Source organism: Haliotis rubra, unplaced genomic scaffold (assembly GCF_003918875.1).
Source record: "Haliotis rubra isolate DU_JTF1 unplaced genomic scaffold, ASM391887v1 Scf819, whole genome shotgun sequence".
NCBI classification, from domain to species: domain Eukaryota; kingdom Metazoa; phylum Mollusca; class Gastropoda; order Lepetellida; family Haliotidae; genus Haliotis; species Haliotis rubra.
Genome location: NW_025767545.1, coordinates 174,881 through 192,254, shown reverse-complemented (window position 1 = coordinate 192,254; position 17,374 = coordinate 174,881). Strand labels below are relative to the sequence as shown.

General features: G+C 38.8%; 1 protein-coding gene across 1 annotated transcript; it reads left to right on the top strand.

Annotated features, from left to right (window-relative positions):
• The first annotated feature begins 35 nt into the window (after window positions 1-35).
• LOC124261968 (phosphoglucomutase-1-like) lies at window positions 36-17,083 on the top strand. The gene is given in 11 exon segments (XM_046696328.1): window positions 36-406; window positions 4,510-4,672; window positions 6,029-6,079; window positions 6,082-6,300; window positions 6,992-7,182; window positions 8,332-8,486; window positions 9,493-9,624; window positions 10,379-10,498; window positions 11,208-11,391; window positions 12,403-12,537; window positions 13,739-17,083. Coding segments are annotated over 11 exon segments (1,689 nt in total). The 5' UTR covers window positions 36-157; the 3' UTR covers window positions 13,829-17,083.
• The last annotated feature ends 291 nt before the right edge of the window (window positions 17,084-17,374 follow it).

Sequence of the window (17,374 nt, the reverse complement as noted above, 5' to 3'; positions counted from 1 at the left end):
TCAGGGACGGGTCAAGGTCATGGGGTCATTGTCATTGAGTAAATGGCAACGCAGGCGGACTAGATTGCAAATAGCCGGCGTTTGATATATTGTAAAACGACACTGTCATTTGAAGGATATAATCGCCTTACCTGTCTGTAGGACTTAGTAATAGAAAATGTCGCTAACAGTACAAAAAGTTGTCACTAAGCCCTATGATGACCAGAAACCAGGCACAAGTGGACTTAGGAAAGCTGTCAAAGTTTACCAGAATCAGCCCAACTACACTGAAAATTTCATTCAAGCTACCCTCACAGCCGGTGTTGGTGACAAACTTAAGGGAAGTTCTCTCGTCGTCGGTGGTGATGGAAGATTCTATGGCAAAGAAGCAACTGAGCTTATCATCAGAATGTGTGCCGCAAATGGGGTAAGCTATATTTTGACTAAGTGCCTTACCTACTTTCTGCAGTGATCTGCATATTTACAGACAACATTTGAACAGCTGGTCAACAGCTGATAACAAAACTTGGAGCAGGTTGTTAGGGTTAATTCAAATAAGTTGGCAACGTGTCAGTGTTTTGTGACATTTTTTGCAGGAATCATGTAGATTCCAAACTAAGTTCAAGTAACAGGCAACTTGAGGGAAAGTTGTGATGGTTGTGTGTGTAAACATGTTGAAAGTTAAATTTTGCAGAGTAATGATGACATGCATTGCGCCAGGTCACATGTTACTTCAAGCACTAGGCATGTAAACAAGGTCTCCACAGCGACATATATTGTAGGTATTCTGCATACAAAAGCTTTCAAACCTTCATTTGATTAACTGGCTTAAATATGAAATATAATGTTTCCTTTCTCTTGTCACTAGAACTTTCAAGTTAGATATGATGCCTGCAATGATGAAATTCAGTCTTGTGAATCACGTCTGAGGGGTTTAGCTGATTAGAATGATGTCAATGTTATAACTATCACCTCCAAGTTTATATGGGCGATGGGGTAGCTTGATGGTGAAAGTGTTCGTTTGCCACACCGAAGGCCTGGGTTCGATTTCCCACATGGGTACAATGTGTGAAGCCCATTTCTGGTGGGATGTTTCACCTATGTATGTGGAGCCACAATCACAGTGCAGTTTGTATATGCATCCCCTGGGTCTATTTGGGGTCTTGAGGAAACTCGTCCATTGGCTTTCAGGATGACCCAAATAGACCCAGGGATGCATATACAAACTGCACTGTGATTGTGGCTCCACATACATAGGTGTGAAACATCCCATACAACCCATTTGACATCTGTGCAAAAATGGACTAAAAATCTGCTCTCTCAGAGCACATCGTCAAAAACTCTACTCACTCCACTGACTGGCAACAATCAACCATATTAACCACTAATGTCCAAGATTGGCGCAAGCACAAACTATTAGAGTCTTTAGCGATAAGACAATGACAACCGCAGCTGAACAGGGATCAAGGAGTGTACCTCCCCAGTACCTGGGAAGTCAATTAGCTCATTACTGGCTTCTTTCCACGGTTAACTCTCACTTAGCCAGAGTCTGACCAAAAGGCCTTGTTAAAGGTCACATAAACCCTAGGGGTACAAATACATAAATCACTAACTGGCATCGTTATAAATGAAACCCGTCATTAAAACTACTCATTTTCGACCTTTAATTGACTTAAATCGACCTTTTTGACAACAGTGCACAATTCTCACCCATGAGCGAAATTTCAACCAATCAGGCCGGTAGCTCTGTGGCGTCATATGAGGAATAGCTTTGAGAGCGATGCAGAATTTATCTACATTTTAGGGGTAAAATTATCGTGTTTTACAGGCTTGTATAAACCTGAAATCGTGATGACAATTGTTGTGGAAAATGAAAGCTATATGTTCTCACAATCTACTGTCATTTTAATTTTGTCTCCTGCTTTGCCTAGTTTCGAGTTACAACTTGTTTTCATAGACGATTCTGTCAAAATCGATTGTTGTCGTTAGGCCCTATTTGTATAATGACTGATCCAAATTGATCCCATTTCTGTGTTGTTTTACCTCGATATTTAATCATGTCATGTAAAAATCTGTTTGTATTCTCAAAACAGTGTCGGCCCATAAGTTTTCACATGCAATACAGCAATTAATACTCCCTCGTTGTAACCCGTGTTTAGGTGGTATAAACCTACACATGTTATTTGTCATCATTCACTTGATGGTCAGTTAATGAATTTATAACAGGTATAATTAGTGGTAACACACTTAGATTACCGACAAAGGTTCCCATTTGGCATTTCTTGTGTCTGGAGTAAATATTCAACATTATAAACATCGATCAAAGGATTAACCGATAACACGCTGATTGATTAATTACTTTTATCTTACACAGCGGAATTGTCAAAAGGTAGTGTTTATGTATGTAGATTTACTAATCTATACTGAATACACTCTGTCGTGTCGGTGTCTGCGCGTAAAAACAACGTCCTTCTTTCAAAGGATTAACCGGCAATACATTGATTGATTGCCCATTATTGGCTAACTAAATTACTGTTTTTAAAGAAAGGCGGACATTATGCAATTAGTTGCCAGGTGTGCTATCTTGGGTGACCAATGAGACTATACACCAATACCTGAAAAGATTTATCACTTTTTTCAGATATTAAACTGTTAAAAGACACATCATTTGGAACAGTTTTGTGGATATTGATGGATACATTCCTCGAACAAGGTAATGGCCTGATATTGTTCCTATAACTTTAATCTGTTTTAATTTTAATATTTGCATTTTGTTTTATTCATTTGTCGTAGCATTCAACAGAATCATTGTTTTCGCGTGAAGTGTAATGAGACAGACAACATGCACTAGGGTGTGTGTGCGAATTATGATTCACATAGGCAAACTATAAAATGTCTAGATATTACAGTTCTGTTATAAATTCACTATAAGTATCAGCAGATCGTCTGCTTTTTATTTAGTTTCAAAATGCATACAAGTGTGATAATAAACTAATTAGGATTATAAGACCAAATATAAAGGGCGCATTGACTAGTATCTACATACTGGTGAGTGGACATTAACCATGGGAATGTAGCAAATATAAAGAAATTTATCGGCGCTTGGACATTAGTATTGTGACTTCAGACCCCCACCTCGGGCCTTCCGTGGAAGAAATTGTTATGTTATAAGTTGTGTCATGCAAAATCCGTTTGGTTATGATTCCAATACATATTTAACAACGGTAGAAAGTAGTCTTGATTTTCTAACTTGATGAAAACAAACTATAATCTCATTATTCTAACAGATTTTTTATTTTTTTCAAAAATGGCGGCCCTGTCGGAACATCCGCCAGTCTGAGGATAAATGGTATTTAGGTTTGTTTTCACCGTCTTACAAAATCAAAACTACTTTCTACTGGTAGTAAAATATGTATTTTATTGATGGCCAATAGGATTTTGCATGACATAGCGATATCATAACAATTTCTCTCATGGCAGCGAGGTGGGTGTCAATATAATACTACTTACAATATTATTGTTACTTCGACCACAACCTTACTTCCGAGGAAGAAATCGTTATGTTACAAGTTGTGTCATAGAAAATCTTTATGGTCATCAATCATATGCATATTTTACTACAACTAGTAAGTAGTTTTGATTCTTTAACTTCCGTGAAGCGATCTGAACACAAGTAAGATATCGTTTCAGGTTTCCACAACGCCGCTTAGCACTCACAAACATAACCCATTTAGCACGAACTGCGGGGTCCTGTGGAAATCTGTGCATGGGGACACCATCGCCCGACCCTAGGAGCAATTGACGACAAAGCAACGATTCGGCATGTCGTCGTTGATGTCGAAAATCATCAAAATGATGAGCGTGCTACACACTTTCTATACAACTAACTGAAAATCGTTCCTCATATGACGTCACTGCAGTGCTCTGGCGACAGAGTTACGTAAACCTGTCTGTGGTTTCGTTGGTGGGCTTAGAGGGAAGCAGGCGACTTTTTGGCCACTTTTAATCGCCGGTATTAATTAACCACAAGTTTTAAAGAATAAATTTGGTGTTCCGCATAAGACTAACCACAAATCTTTCATATGTAATGGTTAAAAGAGTAACAAAAACAAAGTTTAGTGGTTCTTTAAGAGAACATTGCACTATAGCTAGGTGAAAGATGCTAACCAGGTAATTAGGATTAGGCACTGTTTAGGGCTAGCCTTTAAGATGTTGCAAGTGTGTGTGCGTTTGTTTATTTCTGCTATATTGTATTGTTTACTAGTTGTCATCCATAATATTTCTTGAACACCAACTTCTAAGTTTCTGTTTTCTGTATTGTATAAAACTGTCCTAACATTTTGCTTTCTGGTGCACAATACACTTATCATTCTTACAGACTGGTCTACGAATTAGTTTGGGGATGCTTATTGGCATGATTGGAGGAGGATGCTTAAAAACGTTATTAATAATAATATGGATATCAAGTTGTGCTGTGGACACAGGAAAAGTTACTGTATTAACATTTCAAATAATATGTTTTATCTTCAGGTGTCTAAGCTGTTAATAGGTCAGAATGGCCTCCTATCTACACCAGCAGTTTCACATATCATCCGTAAATACCAGACAAATGGTGGAATCATCCTGACTGCAAGTCACAACCCAGGGGGTCCTAATGGAGACTTTGGCATCAAGTTCAACACATCTAATGGAGGTACAGTATATCAGGTCAAACATATACATTTATTTTCCGACTTGTAGAGATCCCATTTAGAACTGTTGACAGACAGGATCATTATTAGTTACTGACATGCTCACTGAGTCACATAGCTGATGCTTGTCATTGTATCCCCGTTGTATTAATTATATCCCCATTGCTCGTTATGTTTTAGTACTGCTTTTATTAATTGGCACCAGGAGCTTAACCTTTCAGAATCAAGCATTCTTTAATGCCATGGTAGAATTTCAAGTATTGACTTATAATTTCTCTTTGCTGAAGTTAAGTTGAATATCTTGTGAAGTTGAACAGCTGGAATTACCAGTGCACTGCAATAAATATCCAATAATAATAATAATAATAATAATAATAATGAAATAAATAAAAATTAGACTATTCATACACTTCAACTCTGAAACAGTTTATCTGGACGCTTGATACATATTTTTGGGATGTATCATGCAACAATAAATTTTGGTGATGTATAGTTTGATCATTTTCAACATTAATATTTTGTTCTCAGATTTTGTTAGTGTGGAAACTAATCATGATGATGTATTAAGCTCTATTTGTTTCTCATGTTATGGTAAGGGTAACTGTTATAAGTTCCAGATCATGACAGTAATATTCTTCCACACAAGGCTCAGTGAATGCCCTTTGCTTTATAACTATTACATTACTTCTTCTTGGACCATACATTTAGGTGTTAGCTTTTCTTATGAGTGTAGAACTTCTTGCAAGAAGGAAGCAGTGATGATTATTAGTGGTTAAAACGTTTGCTCATCATTCTGAAGGCTCGGGTTCGATTCCACACATGGGTACAATGTGTGAAGCCCATTTCTGGTGTCCCCTTCCTTGATATTGCTGTAACATTGCTAAAAGCGCTGTAAAACCATACTCACTCACTCACGTAATGTCGCACTTAATGCAACTGTAAGACAGCAGCCTGAAAGTTATCATGTCTGGATCTGACAGTGTTGTGATTGACATCATGAACAAACAAAACAACCAAAGCACTAATGAGTGAGTGAGAATTGGGTTTTACGCCGCTTTTAGCAATATTCCAGCAATATCACGGCGGGGGACTCCAGAAATGGGTTTCACACATTTTATCCATGCAGGGAATCGAACCCGGGCCTTTGGCGTGACGAGCGAAACGCTTTACCCACCAGGCTACCCCACCGCCCCCAAAGCACTAATGAGCCTGACCACCTAATCCACTGAGATGCCCCTTTTGACCAGCACTGATTACTCTAGACTCATTCTAACCCATTAGTCCAACACCACACATCCTTGATAATAGTTCAAACAAGAGCTTTCTCCCTTCTGACTTGATGTATGTCACTGTTCCAGGTCCAGCTCCTGAAGCAATAACAAACAGAATCTTTGAAATCACAAAATCCATCTCGAGTACGTGACATGTCCAGACCTGCAGGCAGACATCTCTACAATAGGCACTCAGACGTTCCAGGTGGAGGGCAACACCTTCACAGTTGAAATACTAGACTCTGTCAATGATTATGTCACATATATGAAAGAGATCTTCAACTTTGACTCAATCAAGACTTTCTTGGCAGGAGGCAAAGGAACACCTATGAACATCCTCATCAATGCTATGCATGGAGGTAATGTACTGGTCCACATATCAAACATCCAGGTATTTATCTGGGATTCCAGTGACCACACTTATTCCTCTTGGCACCAAACATGGGATCAAAATTAGTACTTTTAAAATTATAAATCTCTGTTTAGCAACCATAATTTGTCACAAATTCTCTACCTCATGTCAGGATCCCTTGATTTCAATAATTTCAAATACATAGCCCAGTGTATCTTTCTTTTAAATTGTGGTGCTCAAAATTTGGCATTTGACCGTCACTACATTTTAGAATAAAAACATTTGCTGTTTTCGTTAACATGCATTTAATGTTACAATGCTTGTTTTACTCATGTGTCCCAAACCTTTATAATATGTACCGTATTGTTTTATTTCATTTTTATACTAGTTCATTTTAAAAATTGTGTTGGCTCCTAAAATACTGTTACTATCAGGAAAGTAACAACTTTGCATGGACCAGATATATACTACTCAGTACAGTTAAAGGGACATTGATCTAGAGCAATTACCCGGGAATGGGTGTTGAAAGTATCATGTGCTCTTAAACATTTTTTCATTAAAATATCGGCCATAGAGAGTTTTGAACACACAGTGCCCTTTAGAAAGTGGTCAAATCCTGATGAGAACTGGATATCCTGGATATGTACTTTCTGGAGAAAGTGTAATCCCAACTAACCACGATGCCCTAATGATTCCAGTTACTGGTCCCTATGTGAGGAGAATATTTGTGGATGAATTTGGTGCGCCAGAATCCAGCATTATCAACTGTGTCCCTCTGGAAGACTTTGGAGGTCACCACCCTGACCCTAACTTGACCTATGCGGCTGACCTGGTGAAGGAGCTCCAGAAAGGACAGCATGGTTTTGGTGCAGCATTTGACGGGGATGGGGTCAGTAGTTTTGATATGATTCTCCACTGGTGAAGGGTTGCTGTGGAATTGCTATTTTGATACTATGTAACACAATTAAATATATGGGACACTGAGTGAGTGAATGTGACATTTAGCAATATTCCAACAATATCATGGCTGCTTAAGGTGTTGTATCGATATATGGGATGGAACACGGGACTTCAGCGTCTCAAAACCCTATGTCTGTTTATGCGGTGTTTTATGCCTTGTGTTACCCAGAAATATATGTAACTTACCGGGGTAACTGTGGAACATGTAAATTAGGGTGTTGCCAGTTGTTTTTGTTCTATTTAGGTTAGTTATTTCACTCTCAAACTAAGCTTTGTGGGGTATATAGAAACAGGAATTGTGTATAGAGAATCTGTCTGTGCATCCATCACGTTCTTCCCATTGACCAGCTTGAAACCTGAAGCTTTGGAAACACCTTCAGTTGAGAAATGTAAGGATTTATTTGTCAAAACCAGTCAGTGCCAGATACATTCAGTGAGAACTACTGGTCTTACACACTCCTTGTATTTGCACCTGCTCACCTATTGTTACTTGACATGTCATGGATGTGTTCCTGTCTTGTAATCTGTGGCAAAAAATGATGACCAAAGTAGAGAGAAACTTTTTTTTCAATCATTGTTTTAGATGGTACAGACTAAGAACACATGCTTGAACAGACATTGGACACTAATCAGAGGTAGAGAAAATCAGAAGTAATAATATAAATATATGTATTTAACTCAGGTTCCTTTCCAATCATGTCCAAGGGCAGGAAAATACTGTCCATGATTATCATGATTATGCTTATCATACAAGAGTACTAATAACATTACTGTTCTACTAACATGACAGCAATGCGGCTGAGTGGTGGAAGGTGTTGATGTCATTGTTGAAACTGATCTGTGTTCAAGGCTGTAAAATCAATGCTCATCTGAAAAGCACTGTTTTATATGAGTGGAACGTACATGTCTCTGTGCGACAGATGCAACTGACTCAGGAAGGCCAGTCTTCCTCTCACACTAAAATATGGTTGTTTGAACCAGTATGTACTTGACTATTGGGCCAGGGAGGTTAGAAAACTGGGCGTATCCCCCCTGGGACTTGTAATCCTGGTTGTGTATGTGTTTCCTCTTGTTGCAGGATCGGAACATGATCCTGGGACACAATGCGTTCTTTGTGACGCCTTGTGACTCACTCGCCATCCTGGCCAATAACCTTGACTGCATCCCATACTTCCAGAAGACAGGGGTCAAAGGTTATGCCAGGAGCATGCCCACTAGTGGAGCAGTTGACAGGTGCGACAGATAGCAGCTTAGTTAAAAACAACAGATAGAACACCAGCATATATTCATTATATGTAGAACAATGTTCATGTTCATGATTATCAATATCATCAAGGACAGATGTGACCTTGATCATGTTCATACTTTGTGGTAACTCCTTTTATTTACTGTAAAGATTTAAAGTGTTCTGGGCCCCGTTCCACTAAGCGATCGTAGCGTTACGACTGTCATAAGTCTATGTTGAAGTATGGGAGTTACAATCATCTTAGTGCTGCAATCGCTTTGTGGAAAAGGGCAGTGGGGTGTTTATGGTCCCTGAATCCCTATCTTGGTTTGCATCTAGACTATCTCTACTTAAGGTCCACACATAGCAAGCCCAATTGTTAATAATGTTAAGGATTTAATTATAAGTAAAACAAGGGTTATTTTTCTTATTCCTGATAAAAGATTATTGTGTGAAACTCTGGTGTGTTTTGAGTATCTCTTTTTATCTAACTGCTCAACAGTAAAACATATGGCAGGGACCTAGCACTCATGAAGAGTGAGTGAGTTTGGGTTTACACCGCGATTCAGCAATATTCCTTATATGCCGGGCGGTCTGTAAATAAGTCGAGTCTGGACCAGACAATCCAGTGGTCAATAGCATGAGCATCTGGCGCTAATTGGGATACGATGACATGTGTCAACCAAAGTCAGCAAGCCTGACCACCACCCGACCCGCGTTAGTCGCCTTCGTGAAGAACCAAATGCTAAAGGCACAGCATCCTCGAATTAAATCTGTTTACCTTCGGATGTGACTGAGGCATGCAAGGTGAAATCTAATGAGGGTGATCTAGTATCTAGAAATACCCAGGACTATCTCTTGTAGTGGTTGTTGTGTTCACACAAGACTGACTGATCCTTGAATCATCCATTCCACAATTATTAACTATTTCCAGTTACTGGTATCAACAAACTTAGATATGTGATCACTGGAGAATCAACATGATGACTGTATGTTGCAAATAAATTCTTGCAGAGTAGCAAAGTCCACAGGGAAGGAGTGTTTTGAGGTTCCAACTGGCTGGAAGTTTTTCGGTAACTTGATGGATGCTGGGAGATTGTCCCTATGTGGAGAGGAGAGCTTCGGGACAGGCTCAGATCACATCAGGTCAGCAGTCACCCCTGACATAGGATGTACAGTCATGAGTGGAACCTTGATGCCTGACACATACCTATGGTGCATGATCTCTAAATACATCCACTTACCTTTTGGACTTCCTGTATTGGGGCAACAGTTTTCTTTTGTATGTTGTTTGCAAAAGTGGAAAACTTTGCTTTGTAAGAATGTAATTATGCTTATAAACTTTTGAAAAATGAATCAGAGTGTGCACCTACATCTTGGCCAAGTCTAAGAAACCACCTCAAATCCAAGAAAATATGTTTCTTGCGTGGTGATGAAAATGATGAACATCTTCAATATACTGCTGTGGTGTTGCTTACTCTTGACCATGTGTATGGGATGTGCAGTAGTGTTGGGAATTGGTTGAAATCTCACAACTGATGATTGGTTTATTACCAACGAGCAATTAGCAACATTTTTCAGATTTTCCAATTCAGGTTGTTATTGCAGATAAGTATAAAATGATGCAACTTGCTACTTGAAAGTGATGATGAAATTTCCTGTACATAAACTTCCTGAAGTCTTCAAGAAATACGCAGTCATGACTTTTCATTAAGGGAAGTTAGTTTTCTGAGAATTAAACATGTTTTCCGGCCCTGACAACTTCTAAGATATGTTCCTTCATCAAGTGTTTCAAACACTAAAACAGTAGTTCCAAAATTGTTTGTGTTCGATTATGAGAAATGTGATCGGGTCACTTCGACCAATCTTCGATTATTAATCGGCACACTACTAATGTGCAGGAGAAGGATGGTGTGTGGGCGGTGCTGGCATGGCTGTCTGTCCTGGCTCACACCAACAAGTCAGTGGAAGAACTGCTCATGGATCACTGGGGCAAATATGGCAGGAACTTCTTTACAAGGTCAGTAGGTATGACACATGATATGGTGCATGATGTTAGGCATAGTAACCCACATATTTTGTGATAATTCAGTCTCTTCAGGAAGTAGTGTTGTCATGAACACTTACCTTTGTTTTTGCACTTGGTATTGACATTCATAATTGATAATGGCCATTTATAGAGCGCCTGTTTCCACTCATTTGTGCTTGCTCAAAGTGTTGATGCAGTTTTACCCCGGATAACCCATGCTGCATGTGAGGCGCTAGGTTAACAGTCATATGACCTATCCCACGGGATACCCATTCACTGCTGGGTGAACAGAGGCAATTCATGAACAAACTCCCTTGCGTAAGGTGAGACCACATATGTCAGATGTGCTTCGTTGTGCTGCCAAACATGGTCACCCATCCAAGGACTGTCCACGACCAACGTTGCTTAACTTGAAGTGACTTGTGACCTTGGCTCTATACACAGGACCACAGACCACCACTGTTTTATTATCCCCTACATTTTTTAAGAGTATATTTTGTTTCAATCATTGGTTTGTTATATTATCTGGGTTTGTTATAACCATACACTACTGTGTTAATCCATCAGAATTCAAACATCAGCAGGTAAGCTTGTAAACAGTTTTCATGTGTTAAGTTTTTGTAGATACATTTTGTGTAAATCAGCATAAAGTCTAGGGTCATAATACTTTCATTCATTGTCTATGGAACACATTCTTCAGACATGACTATGAGAACGTCGACACTGCCCCAGCCAATCAGATGATGGCGAATCTGAATGCTCTGATAGCTGACCCAGCCCTTGTAGGGAAGCAGTATAGCTCAGGGGACAAGACATATGCAGTAGCTGTGGCCGACAACTTCTCCTATACTGACCCCATCGACAACAGTGTCACCAAAGGCCAGGTAGGGAGAGAACCTGTGTACTTCATGCTTGCCTTTTCATTATAGTGTCAAAATTTGTTTCATCTCATCTGAAAAGTAACTGATAGTAATTCTGAAGTGTTCAGCTTGAGTGAATTAATGTATCCATTTTCATGTCACTTCTGTGCTTCATTTCTGAACAGTACAATGTTAAACTGTTCACTTACTACACCATTGAAAGAAATCACATTGCTGATTTTTTCTGTTCTTTAAAATACTTGATTATTTGTTCATGTGTACATAAATGATTAAACAAGCTTGATGAATACATATTTCAGTTGATGTGTTTAGGGACCGTTCATAATTTATGGCTAGGAGGGGTGATGATGATTGATGATTTTTATGGAGAAGCATGTACAATGAGAATGACCCCCCCTAAAATTTATGTACAAAATAAGTGATCCCCACTACATGTCATGTACAAAATCAATGACCCCCCTCCCCTTCCCATAATTTCTAAGCATAATTTTAAACATATTTTTATGTACAAAATTGCTGACAAACACACACACACACACACACACCCCCTAGTACATGTGTACAAAATTGCTGACCCCTAGCTCCCCAGAACAAAATGGGTGACCCCTTAAAATCATCATCACATACCCAACACCCCCCTAGCCATAAATTATGAATGGTCTTTTACCTCACTACATTGAATATGTTGATCTTGTTTGTCACACATAGGTATTAATGTCCGCTGGCATTTGTGAAAGGAACACTGTTAAACAATAAATGTGTCCTTATGCAAGTGTGATGCATCACGTACAGGGCTGTAATGGTGAGTGTTGCATTGTCAGCTCGAATAACAATGCATGTTCAGAATGGCCAGTGAATTCCTGTCTCAGAATCATTTGCAATGGAAACAGTGTTATGTCATATATATTGACAGCTGCTTTGCTTTCTGTCTTTTCCTGCCAGCTACCTTTCTCACATAGCCACATACAGACTTGCTTCAAACACTTCTCATGTAGTGTCTTTTATTTATGGCAGGGTGTGAGACTCATCATGTCTGATGATTCCCGTGTCATATTCCGACTGAGTGGCACAGGAAGTAGTGGCGCCACCATCAGGCTGTATATTGAAGGATACGAATCTGACCCAGCAAAGTACAAACTGGATTCCCAGGTATAAACTGACACACAGTTTTACAGTGAACATATATACACAGAGGGCATCAGGAGGCACAGTGGTATAGTGCCGGGGTTTGTTGCTAATACACAGAGCTGGTGAATGGTTTGATCCCGTCCACATCATACCAAAAGACAGTCTAAGTAAACTTAGGCTCAGTATTATTCGTTACACTGCTATACTGAGTCTAACAAACCCTAGTAGAAGGTCGCGTCAGTTAACCTTTGAGCGACCTATGACCATCCAATCAAACGCTAGACGGCCGAACACATTTAATCAATCAGACAACGGCTACTATTTAGGGTTCGGTGGGACTTACAAAATGGCAACAAACTAAAATTCGCATAAAACACAATTATTTGACCTGCAGTATATACGCTATGGGGTCCGATGACATGGTTACTTTATTAGCCTATATTTCCGCAAGATGGCATCCTGGAATATTGACAAAAACGCTTTGTTCAGCGACTGTTTACTCACTGTTGTGAATAATGGCGTCCTCCATGTGTATCACTCGGAAGCGATCATGCGGAAAATAGCATTTGGAATCGTTCAAGTACAAATGTTTTTGAGGTAAAAGTTCAAACGGTATGTGTGATTGTTAACTTTTGCGATTTGGTAAGCTGTGTTCTGATTGGTCAGTTCAAAAGGATAGCTGGCGCGACTTTCTGCTTGGGTTTGTTAGACTCAGTATACCAGTGTAACGAATAATACTAAGCCTAAGTTTACTATGACTGTACCAAAAGACATTTAAGATGGTACTTGTTGTTACCTTGCCCATTACTTGGTATTGAGGGATTAAGACTAGCTGGCTGGCTTGAAGCCAGTATGGTGTGTCTGAGTCAATGTTAAACTGCAGTATGCTATTTCAGTAGGCTAGCACTATAAAATTGGTATTAGTCCAGGCTAACACACACACGCAAGCAGATGGCTATGTAAACCCTAAGATCACCTGGCTTCAATTCATGGCAGTGTTAAACACTATCCACATATAGTTTGATTTTGTTGCTGGATGAATGTTTGGACTTATTATTTACAGACTACCGCCATATGGCTGGAATATTGCTGAATGCGGTGTAAAACTAAACTAACTCACTCACTCATTGTCCTGAAACATCTATTGATGTTATGTCATGTCTAACTATTAGATGCCTGACTATAATTTCAGTATAAAGATTTTCTATTTTGTGTTTTGCAGGTTGTCCTTAAGCCATTAATGGATATAGCTCTACAAGTATCTCAGCTGCAAGAACTCACAGGAAGAACAGGGCCAACAGTCATCACTTGAGTCCTTGTTGTCATGACAACTAGGACTGTATAATTAAGGCTTAAGAATTTCTCCTGTCCACCGTGTTCTGCAATCATAGATTCAGCATTTGGCAAAGACAGCTTCCAATCAGAAATCCATCTATAAAACTTGCTTATTACATTAACCCATGGCCTGCTTGTAGGGTGTACTTATAAATGAAGACCTGCTTCATGATCACAAAGCCAGTTGTTACTGGTTTAACAATGTTTAGTACTTATGTTTCCACATGCATATTTTTCTTGCAGCCTATTGCAACATATTTTCTGTGAGACTTGAACTATATTATGGTGCAATGGTTTTGATAGATGTGAACTGCTAAATATGGTCAACTGGTCAGTAATTTGTTTCCAAAATGTGATGGATGAAATGTTTCTTTTTTCATAAGCTTACATGTTTTGTTCAAGTTTTACAGTCATGTACGCTCCTCAAGATGTGATTTGTTCAAATTTCAGTCATTAATACTCCTCGAGAGATGTTTAACTACACACAGTTCTTTCATATTAGTAGTTAATCTGTCATGGCTACAGATCTTTTCATATTACATTAGTTCATTCTGCCATGGCATGAAAAATGACATATGAAAGAAATTGATGTTCCATGACATCTTTTGAGAAGTACCCAAGATCATTTTACCTCAAGAACTGTGTTCATTAATGGGCCTTGCTATACCTACTTTACCTCAACAGCTGTCGTCACAAAGGAAATCACACTGAGATGATTACACATTATCACTGCCAAAAGCTTTGCATCGTGATTTTCTGTTGTTTTTCTACTTCTGCCGATAGTAGTGTCCAGTTTGTCTTTGTGTGTCTTTACCCTCAGTATTCATTCCTTAGCTCCTGCAGTCAATGGAAGTACTCAGACAAACTCCTCGTTGCTCAGCATAATATGGCCAGGAACATCCAGGTACCCAAGATGCATTATTGCATGTTAACGACACTTTGTGCAGACATACATTGAACCAGTTAAAACAAAGCCGAGATCAAAGATAAGACAGCAAGATGTTATAATGTGGCAGTCGTCTAATAGCCAAAGAAAGCTATCCATTGTTTCCACCTAAATCACTATCCATTGTTCAAACACTAACTCACTATCCTTTTTTTAAAGCATCAATAGTATAACTGTTATATCTATTGTCATTGTTCGACTAATTTTTGTCATGAGTTTGTAAATGTTTATTGTCATGTTAAGTTGATATGACATCTTGTTCTATATGCCAAATTGGAATATAAAAGTTCTTCTGGAATGTTTGCTGTTTAATAATACAGATGTACGCTCTGAAATAAATTGTCTGAGAGTGCTCTGTTCCAAGCCCTTGTGAATTCCAACTAGAAATAGCCCTGGTTATGAACTTTATTACTGCACAAGACAAAGATTCAACAAAGTTGAATTTTAACGTGTTGACTAATGTCAAAGTCGGCTCCCTTGGCTGTGCCACTGATATGGGTTTAAGTCCAAGATCTGCCCTATGGATGATCCTTGCTTTGTCTTAGCCAAATAGTTGATATCTACAACCTGATTTCAGTTGTTTTCCCACAAGCTAACACTGAAATACGTCTTATTGTTGAATACATCTCAAATGAACGGGAAAGGTACATTTCCTGGGCACATTTGGCTCCTGATATATGTTGCTGGAAGTTTGAAGACTGAATTCTAAAAAAACATATGAGTGATTAGTGATGATTTCTATTCTTAAGTCAGACATAAGGCTGAGGTTAAAGATTGATGATGAAATATATTTTACATGTGGAGCAGACATGACAGGGTTTTACTGAAGGGTGAACAGTTATTAGAAATAGTGAACAGGTGAAACGATTCAAGGATGCACTACAATATTCATCTCAGTGATGTGATACATGATATGAAACATTCATTACAGCCATACATCATTTTATATATTGAATTAATTATCTGTTTTCAAGTTTGTTTTCACCTGGCATTATTAGTTTCGTCTATTAGTGCATGTGATCATGTATTGTTTTGAAATAACATCTGACTTGAAAAATTATTTCTTTAAATGAAGTTTTTGTTCGTCTTTCATATAAAAATTAGAAGTGTTGTGATACAAACTCAAAGTGTTCCCAGACTCGATTATTTACAGACCGCCACACATAGCTGGAATATTGCTGAGTGCAACGTAAAACTAAACTCACTCACTCACTCACTCTGTTCCACAGTTCTGTTGTTATTCCCCTTTTCCACAATATTTTACTATAACATACTTCAGTGGGTTGACATAATTCCAATGTTACATGTTCACTTGAACGTCTTTGTTTGGGAAATGTTACATAAAAATACTTTGTATGCTTAATATTTTACGCACCCCCTCTACACAGTTGTGTGAAAAAAGGGTGACCAATATATACATGAAAATACTGTACCCTGTATTTTGTGATAATTTTCATGTTTTATTCAGTGATGTTATGAGATGAATGAGTAGTCTTTGCAGGGTAATATGTTTCTCCTTTATAGCATTAAAACAATCTCGAACCTTCTTCACCCTTTGATTACACAATGTTAGCAATAGAAATGAGAAGTGTTTCACTGAGCCTTTAATATTTTGCGGGGCAGTGGGGTAACTGGTGGTTAAAGTGTTGGCTCGTCACGCCGAAGACCCGGGTTCGATTCCCCACATGGGTACAATGTGTGAAGCCCATTTCTGGTGTCCCCCGCCGTGATATTGCTGGAATATTGCTAAAAGCGGCGTAAAACAGTACTCACTCACTCACTTTAATATTTTGCAATGAACAGTGTCATGATATACATATTGAAATCGGCTATTATCCACACCAAACATTGCGGACATGTATCTAACATGGTCGAAAATGTGAAAATACCAAATTCTTCTGGCATGTAAGAGATAAACCTGATCCTGTTTTGTTAATTATTTGAAATTAACTAATTCTTTTTCTTTTTGTTATATCAATTGATAATCTGTCCCTTGCGACGCATGTGTTGAGTTTTCATGTATCATGTTCTGTATCATATCGCTGTCATATCAAGTTATGCATTGTATCGGACAATAGTGTATTGTTACAGTTCTAATAATAACATGTTCTATTGTGAGGATGTCAGTTGTACGACACGTTGATTGTTGGGATCAGACTTTGTACATGTTGTTATTCCTCTGAACAAATGGCTGCAATACCTGAATCAACTGGGGGTGTTTATAGTGCTGTGGTATATCAGACTGGTCGAGCTTGTTATTGAATAAAGTAACCACTTGTTATTAAAGATGTGTTTAACCTTGTCTCTGTTTCCACGTCCTATTCTTGCTTAGGATATCACTGCCTTGCACTACTGCTATTGTGCCACCATCTGCTTAGTGAAATCTCAATGTCTTTGTCTCAGTTGTAAAACCGGAGAAACTGTGCAAACTCAGAACTGGATTACTTCTTCCTTGGTTAATGGGGGCGGTGGGGTAGTCTAGTGGTTAAAGTGTTCGCTCGTCACGCCGAAGACCCGGGTTTCGATTCCCCACATGGGTACAATGTGTGAAGTCCATTTCTGGTGTCCCCCTGGAAT